The sequence below is a fragment of the Ambystoma mexicanum genome, chromosome 6q (assembly GCF_040938575.1).
Source record: "Ambystoma mexicanum isolate Mex_15411 chromosome 6q, UKY_AmexF1_1, whole genome shotgun sequence".
Classification (NCBI taxonomy): Eukaryota; Metazoa; Chordata; class Amphibia; order Caudata; family Ambystomatidae; genus Ambystoma; species Ambystoma mexicanum.
This window is the reverse complement of record NC_090937.1, coordinates 82,960,863-82,987,539: the sequence shown is the minus strand read 5'-3', so window position 1 is coordinate 82,987,539 and position 26,677 is coordinate 82,960,863. Positions and strand designations below refer to the sequence as shown.

The 26,677-nt window shown below is 45.4% G+C and overlaps 1 protein-coding gene across 6 annotated transcripts in view; it reads left to right on the top strand.

Annotated features, from left to right (window-relative positions):
* The window catches only part of LOC138515788 (UDP-glucuronosyltransferase 2A1-like), a 428,107-nt gene that overhangs the window by 319,366 nt on the left and 82,064 nt on the right, over positions 1 to 26,677 (top strand). Inside the window, exon 2 of one of the 6 annotated variants that reach the window (XM_069630514.1) lies at positions 566 to 1,214. The exons of the other annotated variants lie outside the window; for them this stretch is intronic. Within the exon in view, the coding sequence (XP_069486615.1) occupies positions 566 to 1,214 (649 nt within the window). The remainder of the gene's footprint in view (positions 1 to 565; positions 1,215 to 26,677) is intronic. 6 annotated transcript variants of the gene reach the window in all.

The window sequence follows — 26,677 nt, the reverse complement described above, 5'->3', positions numbered from 1 at the left end:
TACCGCGCCAAACCCGGAAGTATCTGTGCGCAAGTTTACAGGTTACAGTAATGTACAAGACGTTTCATTGCACTGCTGAAAAGTGACTTTGCACTACTGACACAAATCCTGATTCCTGGAACCGTGCAAAGTGTATTTTTGCCCTGCAAAGTCATTTTGTACTGTAAAAATGACTTTGCACTGCAAAAATTCACTTGACCAGTTCCATGAATCAGGGTTTGTGTCGGCAGAGCAAATGCACTTTTTAACAGTGCAAATTAAGGCACTTTGAACCGTGAAAAAAAAATCCATGAATCGGGCCCAAACTATCTACCAGAAAAGCCGTTTGTGCTAACAGGTCTTTGTGTTTTACGATCTGCCTTTGTATGTTTGCTGACGGTGTAGAAACAGCTAGTCACTCTTCGAGGTTGCCCTTCTGTTCCCTTGTTATGCGTGCGCCTTCTGCGAGCGTTGTTTGGAGCATAACCATTCATTGGAAGTGTGTGCAGCCGCTATGGCTCTGAAGTGGATTTCAGCAGTGGCCGTGCTTGTTGTGTGTGGCACCGGGCAGGTGTTCTCTGGAAAGGTGCTGGTGTGGCCCGCTGACGGCAGTCACTGGATAAACATGATACCCATCCTGACGGAGCTTGCTCGCCGCGGCCATGAGGTGACCGTACTGGCGCATCCAGCACACCTGCTTATCAATCACTCCCAACCCGAGCCTTTCTCCTTTGAGGTCTACCCCGTTCCATTCACAAGGGAGAGGAACAAAGCCATGGCAGACGACTTCATGCAGCTGTGGATTAACGACCTGCCTAGACTCTCGTACTGGGAATCCTTTCTCAAACTGAAAGAGTCCGTGTCGAACATAACTGCTCAAAAACAAGATGTCTGCCACAGCGTTGCTCGAAACAACAAACTGCTGAGGAAGCTGCAAGAGAATGGGTTTGACGTACTTCTCTCGGACCCTTTTGCACCATGTGGGGAACTGGTGGCCCAGATTCTTAAAATTCCTTTCATTTATACTATTCGATTTTCTATGGCCAACGCAATGGAGAGACACTGTGGGCAGGCCCCAGCTCCACCCTCCTATGTCCCTGGTGCTGCGGCGGGATTGCCTGACCAGATGTCATTCAAAGAGAGGTTGACAAATGTACTGTTTTATCTGTCCCAGGATGCACTCTTCCACCATTTCATGTGGGGAGAATTGACCCGGATGTACAGTGAAGTTCTAGGTAAGGAAACTGGTGCTTGAATGTTTCTGATGGTAGCTAAAGGATAACTGTCTTTAACGGGGACGCCTCATATTCATTCCCAATAAGCGGTTATGAGGTGTTTAAGCACACTTACACAGTAAACACACTGGGTTTATTTTTGTGAGATATTTTGTGCACTTTTTCCAGTTTTTGGCCTTTGAATGATAGAGAAAGTGGCATAAAAGGTGTGCTAGGTCAGCCAAGTTTTCTTGATGGAAACCAACCTGCCCTGAAATGTAATTCAGAATTGTGGTGTGTTTGCAACCATAAACACCCCGCTGAAGTCTATGGGAGAAAAGTAATCCAAAAACCTATCAGAGGAGAGGTCCTGCACCCGGCATACTACAATACTGAGTTATTGGGAAGCCTGTCTGAAAATGTGGGTTTTCGCATCTTTCATGAATTTAGATAGCCTTGCCTGGTGATCATGGGGCCGAGAATTCCCTGCCTCTGCCATATTGTCAACAATTTCAGCAAATGAGTACAACAATTAAGCAGGCGATATTTCAGGAGGTAAAATAATTCAAATTAGCACACAGGGTGGAGGGGCGCAGACAGTGAGGTTCTGCGGATCGCGGGCTGTGACCTCTGATCTCAGCCCACATTCCACAGAACCCGCAGGCTGCTGCCCTCACCCACAGTGCCATCTTCCTCCCACCCTCCCTTTCCCCTTTTTTTTGCTAGCCCCCCCCCTTGAATCCCACTTACCCGATTGTGGTGGCTGCAGCGGCTCCACCCGCCGCGGCAGCATTCCTGGATCATGGTTTTCCGGCGCGTGGTAATGGAATAGGGGCACGTACCGTACGGAGCCAAGTTTTCTACAGCCATGGCAGCAATCTTGGCAAAGTATTTTCATTCATTGAACATGAGGCGCTGGACGTCCCTTTCAATGAATGAAAATACTTTTTTTTTAGCACCCCTGAGTTACCGCTTTGGTAACCCGCTGTGCCAACGGCGTTAGTAACCTGTTCCACTGGCTACACCAGGGGGATAACGTCCCGGTGCCCTCGTTAGCCACCCTCGCTTCGCAAAGGCTGTTATAACCCGGGCTGCCAATATGTTACCCCGCCAACCCCCGTCTATCTTATGGAACGGGTTTGTAATGCCACAGTAATACATGTATAGTAGGCTGAGCGGAAAAAGAGAACCATGATCCTGATTATGAGTTTGAGAGTATTACCTCTGACAATACCTCCAAACTAATTTACTGTTACCATATTTATTTATTTAAATGTACATAGCATGCAAACAGCGCTTGGGCATCGAGGCGCTGGTACATGTGATGAGCTTAGTTACATGCGGCATCTGGATGGTATTTGATGAATGCAAACTGAATGCAGGCATTACAAATATTACAATCCGGCATATCAATAGCATTTTATACAGATGGTGTGGAGTCAGGGTTAGATAAAGAGCAGAGTATTGTCAGCTTTGCGGGAGGATCTGTGGGAGTTCTCAACTCTTAGGGATGGCGGGAGGGCATTCCGTTGCAAAGCTGCTGGGTAAGGGAAGCTGGCATGCATTGAACATGTAACCAGAAGGGGCCAGATTACTCAGGGTCATGAAGACCCTTATGGTTTTCCCCGTTTCGGAGTCCATAGGATTCATTTGGGCAATGGTTCCAGCATGGGCAGAACTGTATGCGATAATTCTTTAGTGGGAAGGAAACCTCCTCCGCACAAAATCAAGAGGGGAAAAAGGTCTTGTTAACGAAACTCGAAATTTACCAATACCGTCAAACCCAAAATCCGTGTTTGTTACTCTGGCATTGTTATTCTTAGGTTTGTGTTGAATGGGTACATTACTCTATGGCCATTCATTCTCACTGAGGCGCTATAAAAATCAGTAAGGACCAATTTGCCAGGCTTATTGCACCCTGCATCTTAATACGCCTTAAAGGTCAAGCGACGTTGGTGCAACTGTGGGTACCCTAAGTGAGAGCATTAATACTGGATTCAAAAGCACTGCGCACTCTGACCACAGACAGCGCGTTGGGAATGCTAACGTTTTGGGGCCCGACTTTGCACTGGCTCAAAGTGAGTCTTCACTCCCAACAAACACCCTTGCCATGATTCATGGAACTTTTCGCGGAGTGCAGCAGAGTGACTTTACACGTTGCACCGCTGGGTCAATCAGGGAGTTTGCTGGCCGTTCCAAGTCACTTTAGACCACGCTAAAAGTTCCATGAATCGGGGTGTTAGGGCGGTAGGTACCAAGTGCTCCCTAACATGTGGCTTAGTAACGCCCCCAGAATGGAGCTTGTCCTATCGGTAATGTGCAGGCAGTGGAGGCTTCACTGAAACTCAGAGGCCAGGAGCGGGCGTTGAACTTTGGTTTATAACTGCGAGAAGCATTAGATAACGTCCCTTAGCCCCATTGATAAGAAGGCAGCATGGAAACCTGCTCGGGAAGGCTACCAGGTTTACTTAGTTACTTATTTAGGCCTTTTCCACAGCCGCAGGAATGTCACCTTGCCGCCATCTTAAAGCATGCGTCCTCTCTTAAGTGCCAAAGGAAGTCTCTCTCCAATAACAGCTTATTATAACATGTTATGTATTGATAAGACGTGGCGAATGCAATAGCCCTATACACGCGACTAAATAATGTTCTTATTGCAGGCTAGGCACTGAGTTGTAATGAGAAGATGGCATTACTACTGTAACTGTGACCAGGTGTTCATTTGAGTTGTGATGTCACAAGACCCGCTGCTTGAGCCAGCGCACAGCAGAGTTCCAGCTGTCACAGCAGTACTTTAAGATGCGACAAGCTTTTAAAATTCATTTCTTGTAAAACAACTTTCTGTGACACTTTACGGCCGTTAATTCACGAGGAACTGTTCATACTAGGAAGCCTATTTTGTGCATTGCTGGAATTTACTGCATGGCAACAGGAATCTGACTGCATGTTGTTACTTGTTTTAAAGCACAAAACGGTGTTCAGATGCATTTTATTAAACTGCTTAAATTATTTTTCTGCAACGAGTTAGGAGCTGCATATTATAGTTTTTTTTTTAACCAAAACAGATTCTACATTAAAGGATAGTTCCGGGACTTTTTTTTTATTGTCCCTACGGTTCGGCCATGTGTTTTTAAGCATAAATCGGTAGATCGTAGAAAACTTTCCTATGGACCTTACCCGACTTTTCGTCCATTAACGCACTCGAAATCAGCCGCCATTTTCTGATAATCCTATCATTTCCCCCCATCGCCCTGGCTCACCTGCTTTTGCGGCACTAAATCAAATCCCCCGCCCCTGAAACAGACTTTATCAAAACATTCATATTCCCCGCCTCTATCCGTGACGTGACTGTGCTGCGTAGGCAAACGTGCCCAGGCGTCTTCTACGCGACTACACACAGAACCCGGAAACCAACACAGATTAGCTCACAACACAGCGCGCCACAATTCGGAATATGAAACTGTACTTTTAAATCAAACCGCAAGATTGTAAATTTGGTAAAGTACATTTATTTGACATCAAATGTTTAGAGAATATTCAGCGATTTGCATTTTTATTTGCTCACGTTCCAAAAAGTTCGTTTTGAGGCACGCGATGTTCCTTTGCTGTACACAGGGTCTTAGATCATCTCACAATACAGCGCCACAATTCGGAATATGAAACTGTGGTTTAAAAGCAAACGGCAAGATTGTCCATTTGGCAAAGTAGATTTATTGGACATCAAATGTTTAGAGAATATTCTGCGATTTGCATTTTTCTTTGCTCTCGATCCAAAATAGTTCGTCTTGAGGCAAGCGATGTTCGTGTGCAGTACACAGGGTGTTGGTTTACGATAAAATAAGCTCTTCGGTCGCACTGATAATCGCATGGCTGTTCCAACAACGAGGCACTAGGCCACCACAACGGTCTGTATGTTGCATCTAGCCGTTAGTACCGCGTAAGGGCATACTTGTACTTGGCGATCGTCCCATAAAATGGTCAGGGTGGTAACGTTGTTCACGCGGAGAAGCAACTGGCAGTTATAAAAGCCATCCGCCGGTGTTTGGTACTCGTGACACATACAATAATGAAGGATGTACCTGTTTTAAAAACATAAAAAATGAAAGTAGTCTCACCATCAGATCTTTATTAAAATTATTCATTTTATATATTAGGTCGGGAAATTATTTCATAGCTAGGACAGTGCAACTGGGTATTATACGTCAAGGGGGGGCTGTAGGATACTGAGACAGTCCCCCAGTGCAGGGGTTGACAGGGAGGCAGTGCAGGTGGAGAGCGGAAGAGCCCAGGACCGAGGTCGCAGACAGTGGACCAGTTGTAGCAGGGGAGAGGGAGAGAGAAAGCAGAAGCAAAGAGGAAGGTTTTGAGGTGCTTCCGTAAAAGGAGATGGTTCTCCTCAAGATAGTGCGCGGTACAAAACAATTTGCCACATAGAACGAACAAGTACAACTTAACCCGTCTTTAAAGCTACTGTATAGTAATTAAATTGCGGTATAAACTCATCTAAAGAGTTACTTACATTATATTTGCATTTTCCATTGTGTCTGTGCGTAGGGCAGCCCCGAAATACCACTCCTTCTATGCCGACGTTATTTCTTCTAATGAACGAACATTAAATGGCTTTCGTTTCTGAAATTATATTCATTATCGTTTCTTACGTTATTGCCCCACACCCCCAAAAAGAAGTCTTTCGGGATGGTCCCGGCCTGTCAAGGTCAAATAACAATAGAACCTTATACTGAGTCGTGGGCCATTCCGGCACCCGAGCAAAAAATCAAAGCAGCTGACCTTCACTTTGAACGAGCACACATTCCTAGTTAGCTACATTCAGTGTAAGGCCATCTCACAGGACTTGAAATTTACACTCCATCTTTGCATTTTGTCTGCGTGCATTTGCAGCCCCAGAGAACCATAAATACGGAGACATTCTATATTTTTTGAAAAATGATTTATATTACTGTTTGGTTTAATTTAATGCGCAAATGAACAAGGTTGGATAGACACATTGCATGTACACTGAGCAATCACTTTTATTTACACAATACATAGCTACACATATTCAATGGGCCTGCGACATGAGGAGACTCGAGAGCAAAGTCACAGGTGACACCCGGGTGGTTCGCACAACTGCACGGTGAAGGGAGGGGCAACGGTGGAGAGACACATTGCATGTACACTGAGCAATCACTTTTATTTACACATTACATAGATACACATATTCAATGGGCCTGCGACATGAGGAGACTCGAGAGAACAGACAATCAAATTACAATCATTTAAACCGTGATGTGTATTTCTCAATGAGCTCTTCTTTAGGTGGACATGGAACAGAGGCAATGTTGGGTGGCAATGCAGTTGTCCCCTGCACAGGTTCGTTCACAACTCCATGTATGTGCCTATCTAGGACATCAACAATAAGTCTCTCAATAAACTCATATTGCATATCCTGAAACACTGGTTTGATCACCCATTGTTTACTTCTTTTAGTGAAGGCCTTATTGTAGCGAAGCGTCCCTAAAGTTCCGGTCGTCCTACTTTGTTGACGGCCAACATTATGGTTATGTGCCAAGACCGCTAGAAGAGTCCGATTTATCATGCCCTCCATGCCAAAATGCAATCGTTTTGGCCTGTACTTTAGGCACATATTGTGGAACACCTCCAAATCTCCTGTGTGGCAGAATTCCGTGAGTCCCCTCAAATCTCTTGTTATAGTTTTATCAAATACAATCTTTTCAATGGCTTTGTGAGTGGGTGATGAAGGAATCAACCACTTCTTCTTCCGTGCCTCCTCTGTGGACAAATGGCCATGTTCACAATTGTGGAAATGTTGGTTTGTGGTCCAGCGGTGAACGTTGCTACAGTGTAGCATTACTGACCGCCATTTTTCCAGTAGAATTTCCAACGACCCTCCACATGTTTTTGAGCTCCACCAAAGATGGTTGCTGATTGACTTGGACCACTGTGAAATACCTTGCATATCTTTTTTTTTTACCTGCAGCCGACATTTTTTTATTGATTGTTTTTGCAAGATGCCAAACGTCAAATTGGTGATTTATATTTTTGTACTCTTCTCTCATTGTCTTGGCAATTGAAACGTGTCTGTCCGTGGCTATCAGGTCGATCACCATTCCCCGCGATTGTAGTTCTTGCAATGATGCTACAAAGCCAACTTTCTCCATGGCCACTGAGGATGTACTTTGTGACACCTGCACGACCACCGAACTCACAATTTTCTTACTTTCCATGTCCTGAAAGTGGTAGGTGCAGTACTTGGCTGAAAATCCTGGGCTGTCGCACTGTCCATCACCGGCTAGCCTGAACCGTTTGCCCGCGAATGTACTATCAATAGACATTTTTTCCATTCTCCAAGCTTCGCTAATGGCTGGAAATAGATAATCGGTTTGGTATTTGTAGAACTGAGTTTTCGCAATGAAATGGATTCCCACAAACTGAAAGAAAGACTCTAACTTTTTAAAACTTGAACCACTAAAAAGTGCAGCCGCTGCACAAAGTAGATTGCCTGCTGGCAGTTGCCCCAGCATGGGTTGTGCAGACCACGAGAAAGGATGATATTTTGTACAGGTAGCATGTATTTTAAGGTTAGTGCCTCGAATTGCACGAGTCACATTAATCAATGGCTCCCCACATACTTCCCCACCAACCGAATGCCCACATTTCATCCGAATAATAATGTCAATCAAACAACTATCGAATACAATGAATTTGGCCTCTTTCCTTATACTGTCACTCTGCATCCCAGCTGGTTCGGCCTGTAACGTTGAGGACATGTCACTCACATGAAAGGTAGAATCTCTGATATCGTCTTCCGCTATGTTCAGTGATATTGATGGTGTTTCATTGTCGTCCACTTCATTCTCTTCCATTGCAACATCTGTTCCTTCTCCGGCGATGGGTGAATAAAACAATTTCTTCAACTTTCTCGCGGTCTTAGTTTTTGCGGGTGTGGATTCTGTGAATTGATCTCCGACTGCATCCGAACTACCAGGAGGACATTCACTATCAATGGCTGGATGTGGTATAGCTCCGTTGTCAATCACTTCATATTCTTCCCATTGGCACGATGCATCTCCAGTCTCAAGTCCCTGCCAAAAGGTTTGACAAGCAACATCTCTCGTTCGCTTCACTGTCTGTGTAGATCTAGTTCGTACACCCACTTGCAACTAGAGGACAGATTGGAAAAGGGATGTTCAGTTTAAACACAACTTACAGTATTGAACTATTAACAGTGAAAAACAACATAATATAGTGACCAGGACACTAACCTTCTTTTGCTTTCTTTTCTTTGAAACTTTCTTGCCTCGAACTTCAACATCGGGACGCTGTTGCTCCGACTCGTGTGTGCATGTCTCCACTTCCTCTTGCGCTGCAACGACTATATTTTCATGATAAGCACATCCATCACGCACTGACGCTCCATCGACTCCCTGAAACATAGAACTTTCATTAGTATGTATAATAATATTGAAAACACAAAATGTACTTGGGGACCAATACCCACGTACATCTCAATAGCAAAACACGAATGAACGCTTTGTGTAGAACATTCAAACGACAATTATTCACGCATTGTTGATCTAGTTAGATGGAACTGTCAAGATCCATACCTCGGGCTCCTCATAGACTTCCATTGATGATATTATTGAAGATGATGCTTCAGTAACTCCCTGAAACACAGTAATTGCATTAGTATGGTTTTCTATTTTGTTAAAAAGAACATACACTTTGTGCAGGCGTCAACGGCTCATCTAAATAGACCTGCACAAATGATCAGTTGTCTAAAATAAATAATGGATATTTAAATATGATTCGATTTGCTCGATCGTTGGAAGTGTCACCACCCAGAGATCTGCATCAACTACTAGGGGTGATGTTCTTGTAGAAGAAGCTCCGTCATCTCCCTGAAACATAGTACTTGCATTAATAAAAAAGGAAGTATAGCGGATGTAATCACGTCATATGATTTCGCTTGATCGAACTGTCAGTATCCATACCTCGAAATGCATAAGAACATCAAGGGACGATGTAACTGCGGTGCACACTTCTGCAAGCTGTTGCGCCGACCCGTAACTGCATGCTCCCCCTTCTTCTTGGACTAATGCTCCATCGACTCCCTGAAACATAGGACTTTCATTAGTAATGAACACAATATTGAAAAAAGAAGACACATAGGAGGGCGACGACAGAAGGACATATCAATGGCTAAAAACGAAAGAAACATTGTGAGTAACAATCACGCTACAAGAATGCAAGATCTGATGATCTCCATCGATGGAACTGTCCGGAAACGTACCTCGAGCATCTGAGTGACATCAACGGTTGTCTTCAATGCGTTGGACTCCTCAGCATCTCCCTGAAAGACAGTACTTGCATTATTTTGGATAACAATAATTATAACTGAAAACAAAGACTAGAGGACGAGTACAAGGGTGTACCATTAGGTAAAATAATCACACGATAAATTAAAACTATTGATTTACATGCCTAAAACAAGTCAGTGGCAAAATAGCTAAGTAAGATTACCCGATAGGCGCTTGAAGTGGCTGATGACTGCAATAACGACACGGATGGAGAATCTTCCGCCTTCATATTGAGTGGATACATAAATGGGGAAATTATTGTTAGCTAATGCTACACACTACCGCAAGGCCGAGAGATAAATACGTAAACTTGACTCACCAGTGGAGGAATGTGGACGAATAGAGTGGGAATAGCGGTTGAGAGCAATTTTCGCTTCGCTCGCGGTGTGTTCTTCTTTATTAGCAATGATGTGGAGTACATGTGAGAGGTAAAGTGCCTGCTGCAGATGCGGTATCGATCACCCCTCTTGTCCGCAAAGACTTCTAGGACTCTACTTTCAAGCTCAGATGGTGGATATCCGCAATATCGGACCCATTCTCTTATCTGATCTATTGTCTTAGGGAAAACATGCATTATAGTACCTTCAGATTTACTATGAGTCTTCGAAGGGCAACCGCCAATGGAACAGGCAGGCATTGTGGAAAGTTCTGAAAAGTAAAGATCAACAATTCTCTATGAATACCAATGTGTTAAAAAATAAAATGACACATAAAAGGTTCAATGCAAGGTTCGTTTTGGTTCTTGGAACTATACACGTTATTCACATGCGGATAAGTATTTGAATAACTTTAAAAAAATAGAAAAATAATTTCACTAAACTCAGAACATGTGACTAGTTCCTTGCATGTACTGTCTTGAACGAAAAGAAATTGGACGCAAAATGATTATGGTACATGGCCTTACCTTGACGAACAAACAGTTAGATGCAGGGATCAGAGTAGTTTCTTGTCGTAGAACAGGGAGCAGTTCACAGGTTGCAAACTGACGAGTTTCCTCGAAGTGGTCACGGAAGTTCACAGAGACGAAGAGCAGATAACCAGCACCTTCACGGGTTGACTAGCAAAGCGCAAAGAAGTTCTCATTAGAAATATGAAGTGGGTTATAAAGAATTCGAAACAGGGGTGTGTTTGTGAATGACGTGTATATGTCGTGGCATTATGCGGTTTGCAGGGGGGCGTCCAGCGTGAGGGGGGATGCTTGACAGGAGACACGGGGTCTGGAGGTAGACATGGGAACAACAACCCATGCTCTATAGACCACTTTGAAGTGTACATGCTATTTGGCACCTCTTGGCCTTTATCGCTCCCTGACAGCTCCACTTGCCAGCACAAGTACCCCGGTGCGAACTGCCTTTGATAGGGCGGGGGTGGATTGGGACGGTGGTCGTGCAGACAAGACACAGGAAGACTCGTGAATGGAGACACACTTATGTGGATTGCAGGGGGGCGTCCAGCGTGAGGGGGGATGCTTGGCAGGAGACACGGGGTCTGGAGGTAGACATGGGAACAACAACCCATGCTCTATAGACCACTTTGAAGTGTACATGCTATTTGGCACCTCTTGGCCTTTATCGCTCCCTGACAGCTCCACTTGCCAGCACAAGTACCCCAGTGCGAACTGCCTTTGATAGGGCGGGGGGTGGATTGGGGCGGTGGTCGTGCAGACAAGACTCGTTTGCCGCAGGGCCTCACCAAGGAGAGGCCATCTAACTGCATGTAAGAGGCAGGCTGCAGGATCTAGTACATGGAAGGCAGGGGGGTGAGTTTATAAATACCTCAGCCTCCCAGGAGAATATATGGGTGCAGTTCACCCTGGAGACCCTGGATGCCTAGGCAGTTAGTCAGCAGCAGGCTGGCCTGTGGTGGCAAGGCGGCACGGGCCAGAGGGGGTCATCTCTGTACCCGGTGCCCAAAAGGATGATTTATTATGATCAACCATATTGATTATTTACCTATAACCATGTTTTGTATCAATAAAATCCAACGGCCTTTTATTGCCAACGCTTGAACAAAGTGGTGTGGTAAGTATTTTTGGGGGAGGAGGCAAGGCCGGGAGGCTTGATGCCAACCCGCAAAATAACATATGTATGTCTGCTGCATATGGGTTCAACGGTTATGTGGATTGAAGGTGGGCGGCCAGCGTGAGGGAGGTTGCAGGCCGGAGACATGTGGTGTGACAAGACAAGGCACAGGAAGACTATTCAATGGAGACACACTAGATTCATTTAAAAAATCAAAACAACCATTGTTAAAATATATGTTGGGTTTTATTTTAGATCTTAATTTCAATTGAACATAAATAATAAACATTACACATTGTAAAGTTCCGGTTGCAGCACATCCAGGGAAAATCCGCGGTATTGTCCACTGTCGCTGGGGAAATGTTGTCTAATGGCAAGTACTGCACAGGCAGGTATTACTCTCCGAACGCGGTGTCCGAGCCTCCCGTGAAGCCACCAAGTGAAGCAACGATAGGCCACCAGCCTGTACCACCTGTGAAAATGAAAGATGCAAACTGTATTAAAATGACAAAACTTTCTTATCACTGTCGATTCACGTATAAAATGTCATTCTGCTTTGAAAAAAATTCTATCTAGAAAATGCACAATATGGAACCAATTTACATGCATTCGAATGATATGTAGATGTAATTTTATATGTGGGAGACGACCATGAAATAGTAGTGGCATCACTGACATCACAACCAGAGTATACTTACTCGTTACTCGGATTACGCGGACGAACAGTGCCGCGAAGTTCGTGCATAAGCACCATCATCATCCTCAACACGGTCCGTGAGAGGCAGGCTTCCCTGAACTCTGGCAGCTCGGTGATGCATTGCGGACTTGGCTCGCCTTCCGAAATGTAGGCCAAGCACCCGGAATTTTCACGGCAGCAGCAGTTCTCCTCCTCAGTTGGCATTAGCTCGCACCGATTGCACGTGCACCAGGTGGAGACGCCGTCCATGCGACATGGTCCAGGCTCTTCATCCGTTGACTGGTCCTCCCAACTGCCGTCCGAATCCCCATCGTTTCCGAGTGCTTGCCTTTCCAGTAGTTCTTCCTCGGTGTACTCGGGCTCGTACATATACAGCATTATTGTAGCCATTGTGTGGTAAAGAAAGTAATATAATTTACAGAGATGGTACAGGTGTTCACAAGGCCTAGAAGCGGCGAAGGTAGCTGACCAGAGCACAGAAACGAGTCACAGAATACTCAAAGTAACACAGAGAGAATAATGGAATCGAAAATCTGCTGCTGTGTGTTGTGAAACGGTGTGTTTATACTTATTGAGGAAAGAGGCGTCCTGCCATTTCCATGGCGACACGTCATTAGCTGAGGCGCAGCGATTGTTGACACGAAACGTGCTTTGGCGTTGGGAAATGGGCGGTACGCGTCTGCTGATGTCAGGCTCAGGGGCAGGGGATTTGATTTAGTGCCGCAAAAGCAGGTGAGCCAGGGCGATGGGGGGAAATGATAGGATTATCAGAAAATGGCGGCTGATTTCGAGTGCGTTAATGGACGAAAAGTCGGGTAAGGTCCATAGGAAAGTTTTCTACGATCTACCGATTTATGCTTAAAAACACATGGCCGAACCGTAGGGACAATAAAAAAAAAGTCCCGGAACTATCCTTTAATTATAAGTATAAACGGTTCATAGTGATAGTTTCGAAAGTAAAAGTTTCGATATACAAAAGTTCCGACATAAAAGCATCGAGAAAAAAAAGTTTTGAATGCTTTTTTTTTTATGGGGGGTTCCCCCCACCCCCGTTTTCTTTTAAAAACAAACTTTTTTTTTTTTTTACACAAAACTAAAATAAAACCCATAAAATGAAAAAAAAATGCATTCAAAACTTTTTTATTCTAAACTTTGTATTCGGAAGCTTTGTATGTCGAAACTATTTTTTTGAAAGTATGACTGGACAGCGGTATAAACAACTAATAGATCTCTTACATTCAATTAGTCAAGGGGATGCCAGGTACTGCCCATGTATTATAAGGAATAAAATACCCCGTACAGTACATTAAAAGGTATTGCTATAAACTCTGTGATTGAGTCATATCAAAGCACATCCAAGAGCAAAAATATGAGACAGCACACTTCTAAGATTCAATGCTTCAGGTGTTCACGGCTGGCAGGGAGTGGAAGCGTGCCCTGTCTTTTCCGACAAACACCAGCACAAGGGTGCAAGTCCGTTTCTAGCATTTGGACTGACCTCCCTGTTTTCACTTTCAGTGATGCATTGTATAGCAATTTAATTGGCCCACACTTTGGCCTCCTGGGAAAGGAAGGTGCTGTTCGCACATTGCAGTGGGTGTGGGCACCAGTCAGAATTGAATGGATCTGTACTGATTCTCCACAACACGGCATGTGCTTGAAATCCTATTATTTGCAAAATTCGCAGCTCTGCAAAGCATGTCTACACCTGTCAGTCTCTCATGAACTGCCAGCGTAGAATCACAACACCAGCCTACCCGTAGATGCATCCTACACACAGCATTCTACATAGTGCGTGCGAAACATCTGAGCACTACATTAACTAATTACAACACACCTCCCCTCCCGTACACTTTGATGTGAAGTCATTCATCCGTTGGGGTTGATCTGGGTTCCTCTTACTCTTCGGCTGTCAAGAATGTCTCCAGTACTAGAGATACAGAACTGCTCTTCTCCCACCCAAGAATCCAGCTCTTCACTGCAACAGGTTTTAGTGTTTGGTACTGTTTCACTAAATGCATGCTTTCCTTTGCAATCCTCCTTCGCCCAGACCACATTTCCTATCTCACACACAATATGTTTAGACTTGGTCTGTTCATTCACATCATTTCATCCCCCCATATGAAGTTTTAATCATTGCATACTCTACCACTTTGAAGTCGTGGTTCTTGGCCCTGTGGTGAAACTTATAATCATGCTGTATTTGGACCGTGTTTCATAGGTCTATAGGCAAACATATCCTCATACATCACTTGTACCACGTTTCCTGGCTGCGTGGGCAAACATATCCTCATACATCACTTGCACCACATTTCTTGGCTATGTGGGCAAACATATCCTCATACATCACTTGTACCACGTTTCCTGGCTGCGTGGGCAAACATATCCTCATACATCACTTGTACCACGTGTCCTGGCTGCGTGGGCAAACATATCCTCATACATCACTTGTAGCACGTTTCCTGGCTGCGTGGGCAAACATATCCTCATACATCACTTGTACCACATTTCTTGGCTATGTGGGCAAACATATCCTCATACATCACTTGCACCACATTTCTTGGCTATGTGGGCAAACATATCCTCATACATCACTTGTACCACATTTCTTGGCTATGTGGGCAAACATATCCTCATACATCACTTGTACCACATTTCTTGGCTATGTGGGCAAACATATCCTTATACTTCATTTGTATCAGGCTTCTTGGCTATGTGGGCAAACATATCCTCATACATCACTTGTACCACGTTTCCTGGCTGCATGGGCAAACATATCCTCATACATCACTTGTACCACGTTTCCTGGCTGCGTGGGCAAACATATCCTCATACATCACTTGTACCACGTTTCCTGGCTGCGTGGGCAAACATATCCTCATACATCACTTGTACCACATTTCTTGGCTATGTGGGCAAACATATCCTCATACATCACTTGTACCACATTTCTTGGCTATGTGGGCAAACATATCCTCATACATCACTTGTACCACATTTCTTGGCTATGGGGGCAAACATATCCTCATACATCACTTGTACCACATTTCTTGGCTATGTGGGCAAACATATCCTCATACATCACTTGTACCACATTTCTTGGCTATGTGGGCAAACATATCCTCATACATCACTTGTACCACATTTCTTGGCTATGTGGGCAAACATATCCTCATACATCACTTGTACCACATTTCTTGGCTATGTGGGCAAACATCCTCATACATCACTTGTACCACATTTCTTGGCTATGTGGGCAAACATATCCTCATACATCATTTGTATCAGGCTTCTTGGCTGTGGTCAAACAATCCCTATGATAGCCCAAACTACTGCATTCAAATACTGATTCATGTGTACATAGGAATAAGGGCTTCTGACAAGGGGCACACATGAATAACATTTGAGGAGGGATACACAGTGCGTTAGGTGTTGTTTGGCTATTGACGCTCCAGCCCCATTCCCTACTCATAGCCATGCTAATCCCTGTAGCTAATCCCAACCCTGCCTGCCTTTCCCCGCTTCCACACTGCCTCCACAAGGAACTTTTTGAGCTCTGAGCTCTTCCATGGTGGTGGCCATCTTGGATGACTGCCTCTAAGGCCATCTTTGAATGGTAAATATACCATGCATCCTCCAAATAAAATGATACATTTTCTAGCGATCACCACATTTTTTGTATTTATATTTTCCACCCTCTTTTTAACTTATAAAAATATTTCTTGCGTTTATTTTCTTTTTACATGCATACATCCTCTCGTGCATTCCTTTTTTTCTCCTTCTTTAATATTCCTTTCACATTGCCCTGATGCTGCCGACCCACGAGGAAGGAGAAAGCAAAAGCTCAATCACAGTTAGACACACCCTCAAGGTCCGGTAAGTCCCTGTTAGAGGAATGGACTTTGCAACGTATCATCTCTCTTCATGTGACTTCCTACGTGAACAAAAAAGGCTCTTGTTACAATGCACGAATAACGAATGGCGAAACAAATTAGCTGCAAGAAATACTTCCCGCAGTTTTAATTACATTTGGTAGGATGTTAACATCTGGGGGGGTTGGAAAAGGAAAAATAGTGAAAGCAGACCCTTTTCCAGTTTGTTTTCGGTGCGCACTGCCTAATAATTAAAAATACCAACACAAGGAGGTCCGGCTTCGTGGAGAACACAGACGAGGCTCCTGATCTGGGCCTGCCTGGAACTGTGAGGGGAACGTGTGCGGTGCGCTCACAACAGGCACCGTAACAGGCTGGAAAGGAAGGGCCGGTCTTTGCATCAGGCAGTACAGGCGGCTGCCTGAGGTGCCAGGCTCTAGGGGGCACCAGTCTGACTCCAACAACACCATTGTCATAATATTTTTTAAATTTTTTATTTTTTAACTTTTATGTATACAGTTGGCGATTGAAGGTACAACAGAGAAAAGGGGTCACCCTTTAGACAGAGGTCTCGTACATTAATATCCGATTGCATCAGTACAGACATCATCACACAGAAGGAGAGTGCATCAGCAGAAACATTCAAAGTGCATGGACAGTTTCATTCACACCCGTCTTCTCGGGCCAGGTAGGAGCGGAAACTGCACCAGATATCACAGGGTCTAGTCACAGGGGAAAGAGAGTTGGCATAGAGATTCTTGCTTTCTTGCGTGCATTTCAGTGCTTTCAACCATTCGTTCACGGTGGGGGGGCACCTATTCTTCCAATGGGGGAGTATTGACCTTTAGCCAGCATGTATCCAACGTTGGCAAAGGCCTGGTCGTCTCTACCCAGGGGCCCAGACCACAAACCAAACAAGGCGTCCAGAGGGTGTTTCTCTAATGAGGTGCTTGTTATGTCAGAGAGAAACTCGATGATTCTTGACCAAAACGTTTCCAGTATCGGGCATCCTCAGAACATAAGTAGATGGTCCGCTGCTTTTTCATCACATCTGGGACAACCATGTAGTGTAGGGGGGCATTGTGGATAGTCTGGCGGGGGTATAGTGTAGGTGATGTAGAATCTTAAATTGCATAAATTTAAAGCGAATGTTGAGGGAGACCCGACTGGTGTGTGCGCACATGACTGCCCATTGGGTATCGGAAATGGCAGTTGCCAATTCCTCTGCCCAAAGCGAGCATGCTTTCTGGAAGGGAGGGGCCATCCCATCCAATGCCATTTTATATATGAGGACACCAGGTGGCTACTATCTTCCTAGTTGGCAATGGAAGCGAGAATCAGCGTTTGTGGAGGTGCCTGGGGGTACGCGGGCCAGTGGGCTGCAATCACTGCACAGACCCAATAGTATTGTAAGAGGTCACCCCCATTTTCTCCGTGGCCCAGTTTCCAGGTCTCAGGCGAGAGGAATGCTCCGTTTGGAAACAGGTCAACAAATGCTCTGTAACCCAGCGCTTCCCAACGGATAGCAATCGCCTTATCACGCATCGGCAGTAGCCCCGGGAAGTTCTAGATTGGGAGATAGAAAGGGTGTGTGGCCCCCACCTGGTCAAAGAGCAGCCGCCAGGTCCTCAGTGTAGAGGCCACCGGGTCCAACAGGGAATCATCCGTGTAGCGGGTATCTATCATGAGGGTCTTGAGGTCAGTGCAACCGGCAGCAATCGATTCCAGTTTGACATGTGGCGGGGGGGAGCTCCACTATGTACCAGTATAACGCATATTGTGCCTGGGAGGACATCCAGTACAATTCGGTGTGCGGTGCAGAGAACCCCCGCTTATCATACCTGGGAATCAGTTCGGTCCACTTTTTCCTGACCGCACCAGAGTGCCATAGGAACTGGGCGAAGAGTGAATGTAGTCTGGTGAAGTAGTCTTTACCGGGCCAGATCGGGACGTTGGAGAACACATTGAGCAATTTAGGCAGTAGAGACATTTTTATGAGTGAGAGCTTAGCCGGGGCAGACAGGGGGAGGTTCTGCCAGCTACGCATTTTGTCCTCGACCGCTGCCACGGCTGAGTCATAGTTGTCTTTCAGTAGCTCAGGGCGTGTTCTGGACACAGTCACCCCCAGATATTTTTTATGGTTGGCCGACCAGCGAAGAGCAAAGTTGCCCTGGACCTCAGGAGTGTTGTCTGTGAGTGGCCATACTTACGACTTAGACAGGTTAATCGTGAAAACTGAGAATTGTCCGATACAAATTACGTCCTGCAGTATGGGGTCTAGGTTGAGGTGTGGGTCGCGGACATACAGAAGTATGTCACCTACATGTAGGGACACTATCTCCGGGCGGCCTATTAGGCGGAGACCGCTGTGTCCATGTCTCTTTCTCTCTCAAATGAACCCACTAGGAGTCCTTCACTGCCATCCTAGAATGGTACGCCAGGTCCAATGAAAAAATGGAACGCTGACTGATTTCCCCAAATTTAAGGGAATTTTGCCTGGCGGGCATTATCAGGCGCATTTGGGGCAATGCAGACAGCTCCAGGGACGTGCTGCCCCTACGAACAGGGCGAGCACAGTCTGGACCTGATTTACAGAAGAACGTGTAAATTGCGCGCACAAATGTTGGCATGTGCGCTAGGATTGCGTGGCACAAATTCAATGCATGAGGAAGCAATTTACAGAAAGAAGTGCAAGCAGGCACCTACAGTGCAAAGAAAACAGGTTTGCACCGGAAACGTCCACAACGCGCCCACAGTGCAAACCAAAGAGCCACTGAAACCGACCATTCTGCACACAATGTGAACCGTGTCACAAATCTGCGCCCCCCCAAATGCAGCATGCACCTACACCCACTATTCCTTCTCCCTGTACACCCAACAATCTGAGGCCCCCACATGCAAAGTGCACCTACACCCAATCTTCCTACAACCGGTACACCCACCAATCTGAGCCCCCACCTGCAAAGTGCGCCTACACCCAATCTTCCTACTCCCTGTACACCCACCAATCTGAGCCCCCCACTATTCCTACTCCCTGTACACACACCAATCTGAGCCCCCACATGCAAAGTACCCCTACACCCAATCTTCCTACTCCCTGTACACCCACCAATCTGAGCCCCCACTATTCCTACTCCCTGTACACACACCAATCTGAGCCCCCCACATGCAAAGAGCACCTACACCCAATCTTCCTACTTCCTGTACACCCTCCAATCTGAGCCCCCCACATGCAAAGTGCACCTACACCCACTAATCCACTCTCTGTACAATCACCAATCACCACACCACAGACATAACCCCACACCCACGCATCCCCCTCAAAGGACCAGCACACACAAGGTGAACCCCAAATCCACACAACCCTTCACCGATGCATCCCCTGGAATTAAAAAATAGGCCACATAGTTCACTCATACATTTCTCACTTGTCTGTCTCCATTAGCGCCCACTCTGTGGGGGTACAATGGTGGATGAGAACTATCCAGCACAGATTGCAGTTGTGTGGCGCAGCTGGAGGATGCCCCTGCGCCTGTACTGTGCATCAGGAAGGCAGGAAGCCAACCACCCCACAGCTGGCATGGGTGATCCCAGTGCAGGCATCGCCCAATTGCCCTGAGGTCAGAGTGACACTGAAGTGAGACTTGAAGCTGCGGGCCATATGGGACCCTGGCAGGGGTCCCAGGGGAAGAGGTGGCTGGGCACCGTGAGGTGGGCCATGACTCACTGTACCGTCGGACCTGACCACTGGGCACACACCAAGCTGAACTAAATGGCCAGAGTGGAATGGGAGTCCCAACAAAACCCAACAGCTGGACGCACAAGTGTGGAGAAGGCAGTGAGGGTGGGACCTGGGGCCTACTACTTCTTGTCGTACACTTCAACCACTGATTAAAGGTTTATTTCAGGCACACTTCAGGGGGTTAGTCAATGATTTAGTCTGTTCTAAACGCCTCAACTCAGCCTTTCATCCTTCTGAGGTCGATAAATGAGTACCAACACAGGTTGGGTGATATTGGGTGTATAGTTTTTCTATGTAAAGTGTTTAAGCCTAAGTGCTATATAATAACACATCATTATCATTTGGTCATGGACATCTGCTTGCAGTAATTTGGTAATATGGGCCTATAGACACTGAGCTTAATGATACAGATGGCGATCCATTCTTGTATGAAATGTACATCACATTATAGTGTTATCATAACCATATTTTTCGTAGTGTACAATGCTATGTGATGCCACTTCCTGTTTTGTTAACGGGTGAAAGGTCGTGTTCCTCCATCACTTCCCGCGATATCACTTTGGGGTGGGGTCAAATGACATCGTGGGTCAACGTCGTGTGATGCCACTTCCGCTACCCCTGGCATTTTGGTGAAATGATGTCTCTGGTCACCACTCCATGGGCACAATAGTTACAACGGCCAACTGGGCACATGGATGGGGCATACACGAGGACTGTAGCATATTGCCAAGATGGACAGCCATCATCATTGCAAATTACCTCACCCTTCACTGACCAATGACCCTCCTCCAGCTACCAACCAGGGGACATGGTCAGGGGAACACTGGGCCTGTCCGACCTCCTGTTTTCCTCCATAGATTCCCAGAGCCTCCAGGCGAGTCAGGTATCCATCACCCATCTCAATCAATGCCCATCCATGGCTCAAAACCCCCTCACACGTATCACATCAATCACCAACAGACAATGCCCCTGCACCAGATGTTTCACCCCAGCCCTCGAATCCCCCAAAAGTAAACACACATCCTACAACGCAGATTGCGGCCTGGGCCCTCACCTCTGAATTGGACCACAAATGTCCATCAGTCAAAAGACAACTGGGAAGTGAACCTGAAGGGTGAATATCCCTTGACCTGTAACTGATGACCCAACACCATTGACACTGTCATGTAACTCCTTAAGGCCATAGCGGAATACATGGACCCTCTTTGCACACCCTCCTTCAGGCCCTACCACCTCTACGACCCATGCAGTGTGGAACCTGGCATGTGCCATGCCATGGATCAGTCTTGAATTGGCCCATCACTGTATATTGCAGCATTATGGGCCGTCTGCTCACCTGACCACATGATCCCCAAAAGTACATCCTGAAATATGCTATTTCTATTTGTGTGTGTATGTGCATATATCAATGAAAAAAACTCTGCTAAAGGGACGTTAAGGTTACAAGTAAAACCGAAACCCCCAAAAACTGACCAGTTATGGTAAGCAAAGCAACCATAACTTGCCCCACCACTGTGCACTGCTAACACTAACACCCAGGACATCAAAGATGACATCACAAACGTCATTTACCAAATCAGTGATAACATCACATATCTGGGCCACTTCTTTTTGTTCACTGACATATGTAGTCCAGGCAGTTTTGTTTACTGACAGTGAAAATATGAAAATGGAAAAGGTACTATATATATGTAGACATTAAGCTTTTTTAATGTTTTTAAAGTACTTTCGCTAGGGTTTAGTCTTAGCTCATGGTGCACATATATTGAGCAATAAGCAGGCTTCAAACACACAATTCATTTGTATACATAATAACTTTAATATTTGTAACTTTTTCTGGTGATGTTTCTTTTTTTCTCACTTCACTTACAATGTATGTGCCTCTAATTAGTGTGCATTGTGGATGTTTTGTTTGTACGAACACAATTATGTAGTAAATCTTGAATTATTACTATTTATTCCATGTTTAACATTACCAAAAACTCTGCTAAAGTACCATTCATAATTTGATTAGCCAACATTAACAAATTAAGCATACTGTACTTCTAGGTGCATGCTGCAGCCATTACCTATGTGTATGTATCATTAGGTTCCTGTATTAACAACACTCTAATATAATATTTGGTTTAGACAAGTACAATCTTTAATACATGAAGTACTACATAATGGGTTTCCTAATCATCCCTGACATCTTGCTACCAACATTGTAAACACAACCCCTTGTAGGAACTTTTCATCACAATTCACAAAATATGTGATGTCATCAGTGATGTCATCAGTGACATTGGTGATGTCATCTTTCATGTCCTGGGTGTTAGTCTTCGCAGTGCATGGTGGTGGTGCGAGTTATGGTTGCTTAGCTTACCATGACTGGTGAATTCCTGGGGGTTTTCGGTTTTAACTGTAACCACAATATCCCTTTAACAAAGATAACAAACAAGGAGAAGATATTTAGAGCGAAGTTTAAGGAAAGCTGTGTGCCATTAACATAACACTGGAAATGAGAAAAGAAAAAGGACATCAGGTGGGTCAGATAGACGAAATTGATATTGAAAAGCCACAATCATAGGATAGAACCCTGGGGTAAGCTGCAAGTAGAGAGTGAGGTGGTACAGTAGAAACGACCTACTTGCAACTGCGAAGGGTGGTTAGTGAGGAAAACAGGTCAGCCAGTCCAGTGCCTGGTCCATGATGCCAAACATATAATCTAACAATTTAATGAGGATACAATGGTTGACCGTGGGAAAGGTGGAGGAGACATCAAACAGCACTATCCTCAATTGTACTACTATCATAAATACCATATACACTTCAATTATATCATTCCACCATATTACAAATACGGTATAATCCCCTATAGTACCTTTAGTAACTATACACATATTACTATACTGTAAGTGGCTAGTGGCCAGCTTCTTGGGGGCACGGCCTACCACCATGCCCCCAAGAACCTGGTCACTGGTCACAACCATCACAGTAAAATTAAACCATATAACAAGTACGTACAATACACTTTCAAATAGCAAGATTCCCCCTGAAACCCCTGCTGTCCAAATGATGTCCGTGGACACCAGAATTGACTGTGCACTCGGCAGCACCTGCAAACCTTTTTTTAACCTATGAAAATAGCTCCATGTCAAATTTATTGCACTCCCCCACCCTTTCCAAACTCTCTCTTTCAGCCACCAAATAACTCCTAATGTGTTTTAAAGACTTTTTCCTCACCAGGGTATCCACGGTAAGATGCGGTGTCAGTGGACTCTGCGGCACCTGCAAGCTTTTTTCACCTACTTTTTCGCAATTTAAAAAAAATTACAGGACGGATTTACACCACGCTTTCAGGACCGAGTTGCTGCTCCTGCCGCAAATTTGGTAAAAATCCATCCAGCGGTTTGGGCTGTAGACACAAGCAAAATATAATTCCATTGTGAAATTCCATTGCGTCTTTGATGGTTTTCACACATTTTGGGACCCACCCCTATAACTTTGCCCCTCCTAGACAAAAAATTGCACCAAACTTCACATAATCATTCTGAAGGGGCCATGTACTTTTTTTGCAAAGTTTGGTGAGGATTCGTTTAACAGCGCCAAAATGATAAGCCGCTTGAAAAGTGCTCTTTCTATGAGCTGAGCAACTTAACCATAACTACAGGGCCGCTACCGCAGGCCCTGTTTTAAAAAAGCCTACAGCCTTTCATTTTTTCCACCGACCTCACGCTCAGTTATTACAGAAGTGTTCATTTGGTATTTCTCTGGTATTGCAATGAGTGTTTATTTTTAGATGGCCTCCACATTATGACACTACGCGGCGGAACGGTCACTCTTCCACGCCAGCTCGGCTGCTGCAGGAAAGGATTTCTTTGAAGCGTCCACTCCACTGATGTGACATGAAACACATTCTGCGCCATATCTTTTATTGAGCGTTATTACTGAGGAATCCCCCTGTGCGGTTGCTTTCTTTTCTTTACAAAAAGAAAGGGCTCATTGTAAGTATCTTACAGCTCCAGGAATTCCACCTCCCAATCCTTTATTTGTGGTCAGCACCTCAGAATCCACTCTCCTACCTCAATCGAAAGTGGCAAACTCTCGTGAGAGAATCACCCGTAGTTCTCCCTCCATCGAACGGTGCGTGCGCAAGCCCAGGCTGCTAGGCCAACAGATGTGTTTGGAACCCAGAAAGGTTGTACCAGAAGCTGTTGGTGGTTTATGCTGGAGTCTTCAATAAAGGCCCCTTTTCATATCTCTGGTGGGCCTTGTTACTTAACTGGTGATGAGGTGTCAAGCTTGGGCACCTAAACATCAAACAGCTTGTCCCTGTGCCACCAGGGACAATAGAAGGATTTGGGCACCTGGAGGCAGGCCGCTCCCTACCAATGGCAGTGACGAGGTCCGGGGTAGGGTCTGGTGCCCCTGCAGGCAGTCCAATTTGCTTTGGTGTTTGGCCATCTGTTACAGAAGTTCGAGCTGAGGCAGGCTTGCATAAGTGCTCAGGTGGGTTCGGCAGAGCTCCTGTATTGGTATGGTAGCCCTTTAAGAGGAGTCGTGCAACGCTATGAGCTGTGCACTCACATGGCTCATTTTCAGGATGTGCAGGTGTGCGGCATGCAGCAAGGGGTAGTGCACTGGTGCCACCAGATTTCAACTGGAAGTGATGCAATGCACAGCAAGACATAGATCTACAGAGGCAAAGCAGCAACCATAGAACACCATGCCAGCAACAAGCACCAGCACCTGTGTACAGTGCCAGTAGGTGGCACATTCCGTTTGCTTATATAGAACATTGAGGAATCCTCCCTTCCCTAAGTTTACCTTCCCTTCGCCCCTTGGTTTGAGAGTGGGTGAAACTATAGCGGGTGTTGCAAATGTAATGTGATTATTATGGCAATGTGACGTCAGCTGGCAGAGTTCGTTGTTTCAGGTCTTGTTTGGCTACTGGCTTCGGGTGCCTGGTGGCAGTTCAGGTAATTCATAATGAGGCTGTTCCAAGATGTCTGGTAGTGCTTCTAGCTTTGCTTCCTTAGGCCTCTGGGCATTGGGCGGTTGCCAAGCCAGTTGTACTTCCTGCCTGTCTTATGTCTCTTGGGTACACGCTTGTACGCTGCCTTTTGCCCTTTACATTAGCACATCACAGTGCAAATTATGAACATTTGGTGGCGGGGACCAGGCCACGCCTCAGTGCAAAAGTAACACGTCCCCACCATCAAATTATGCTCAGGTGCCACATGATCTCCCAAGTGTGACTGTATTGGCTTGAGGAAATGGGAACAGCACTTACCTCACTGAGGTGGAGAGGCTTCAGGATGGTGCACAGTGCTGGTTGTAAATAAGCATATTGCAGTGGTGCACGGGCATATACATCTGCATCTATGATGGCAGTATCAGGACATATGTGGCTAAGCCCTGGCACTTGAGGCGGAGTCTGGGAACATGAATCTTTTCAGGAAATATAACTGTGTATGGCTGTATTTGGTATAGGAATTCTTGGTATATGTAGCACCAATTGGAATTTGATGGCATCGTCTGGGCATAGGAGGCTGTATTGGAGTGCGGTTGATACATGTATTGGAAAATCACTACAAGGTTGCTCAACTAGAGGTTGCACAGAAACACCCACAAGCTGGTGGCAGATAGAAATCACTTGGATTTGGTACCCGAGATCAACAGAGCTAGATGGACTAAATGAGCTTCTGGACTGGTCTGTGTTTTTTTACTTGATGATAGTCAGAGGGCATTGATGTTCAGAGGGTACTTCCGGTTAATAATGATCTTTCTTTTCAAGACTGAAAGGCTTGAGATGGTTTTCCTCGTGGACGTGCCGTGCACTGGTGTTGAATCTGCAAATGTAATGAAGAATGTTTTTTCTTGCTTTTGGCATATGCATTTTGTTATTTTGAGTGAGTGTTAAACTGGCAGACTGGTTGTTGGTCAAGGAATCTGATAAAGGGGAGTGGCGAAATAAGGGTAGAATGTTCATTATTCATTTATTTGTTCGTTCATTTATGAAGTGCTCTAAGCCCGAGGGCATCAAGGCACTGTTACATAACATGTTACATACAAGAGAAGTCAAGTAGGACCATTCGCAGTGGGGGTGGCCAGGACCGCCAGTCCACATTACGCAAATAATATTAAATTATTTGGAAATTGAATATTAATTTAAAGATCATCACAAATAATGCAATAATGTGTTGCTGGAAATACACAGAATATAAAGTACCCTCTTTTAGCGAAATGAGTGCGATATTCGAATTATAGAAGACATAGAACAGGGAGTCAATTGGGGGTCACCAGAGGGCGCTTGAGCGGCCTCTGCCATCTCCCCAACGATGCCTGGCATAATTCTGCGACCTCTGGCCTGGACTGGAGCATGGATCTTTCGCTTTTTTAAAATAGCTTGTTAAAAACTATTTATAAAAAACGAGCAAGCTCCAGACCTGACACCACCCAGGCCTGGCCGCTGGCCAGTGGAAGCAGCGTGGCGCGCTGGTGCCTTCATGTCTGTTACTATAGCTCGTCCAGGGCTGAGGCAGGGAAGAGCAGAGCTCTAGTGCAGCAGCTGCCAGCCACACCAAGGCATGTGGGATTCCTCTCTGTGCTGAGCAGACGGTGTCAGTAACCCAAAGCGTAAGTAATCAACTCCACAATTTATTGCCTTTCTTATGCATGATGATCCACAATAAAGCAGCACGTTTTGAAAATGTGTTCATACCCATAAGGTCTAATAGCTTGATATGCTAAAAAGTAACGTTTGCTTGATTTATTGGTGAAAGAAAGCAA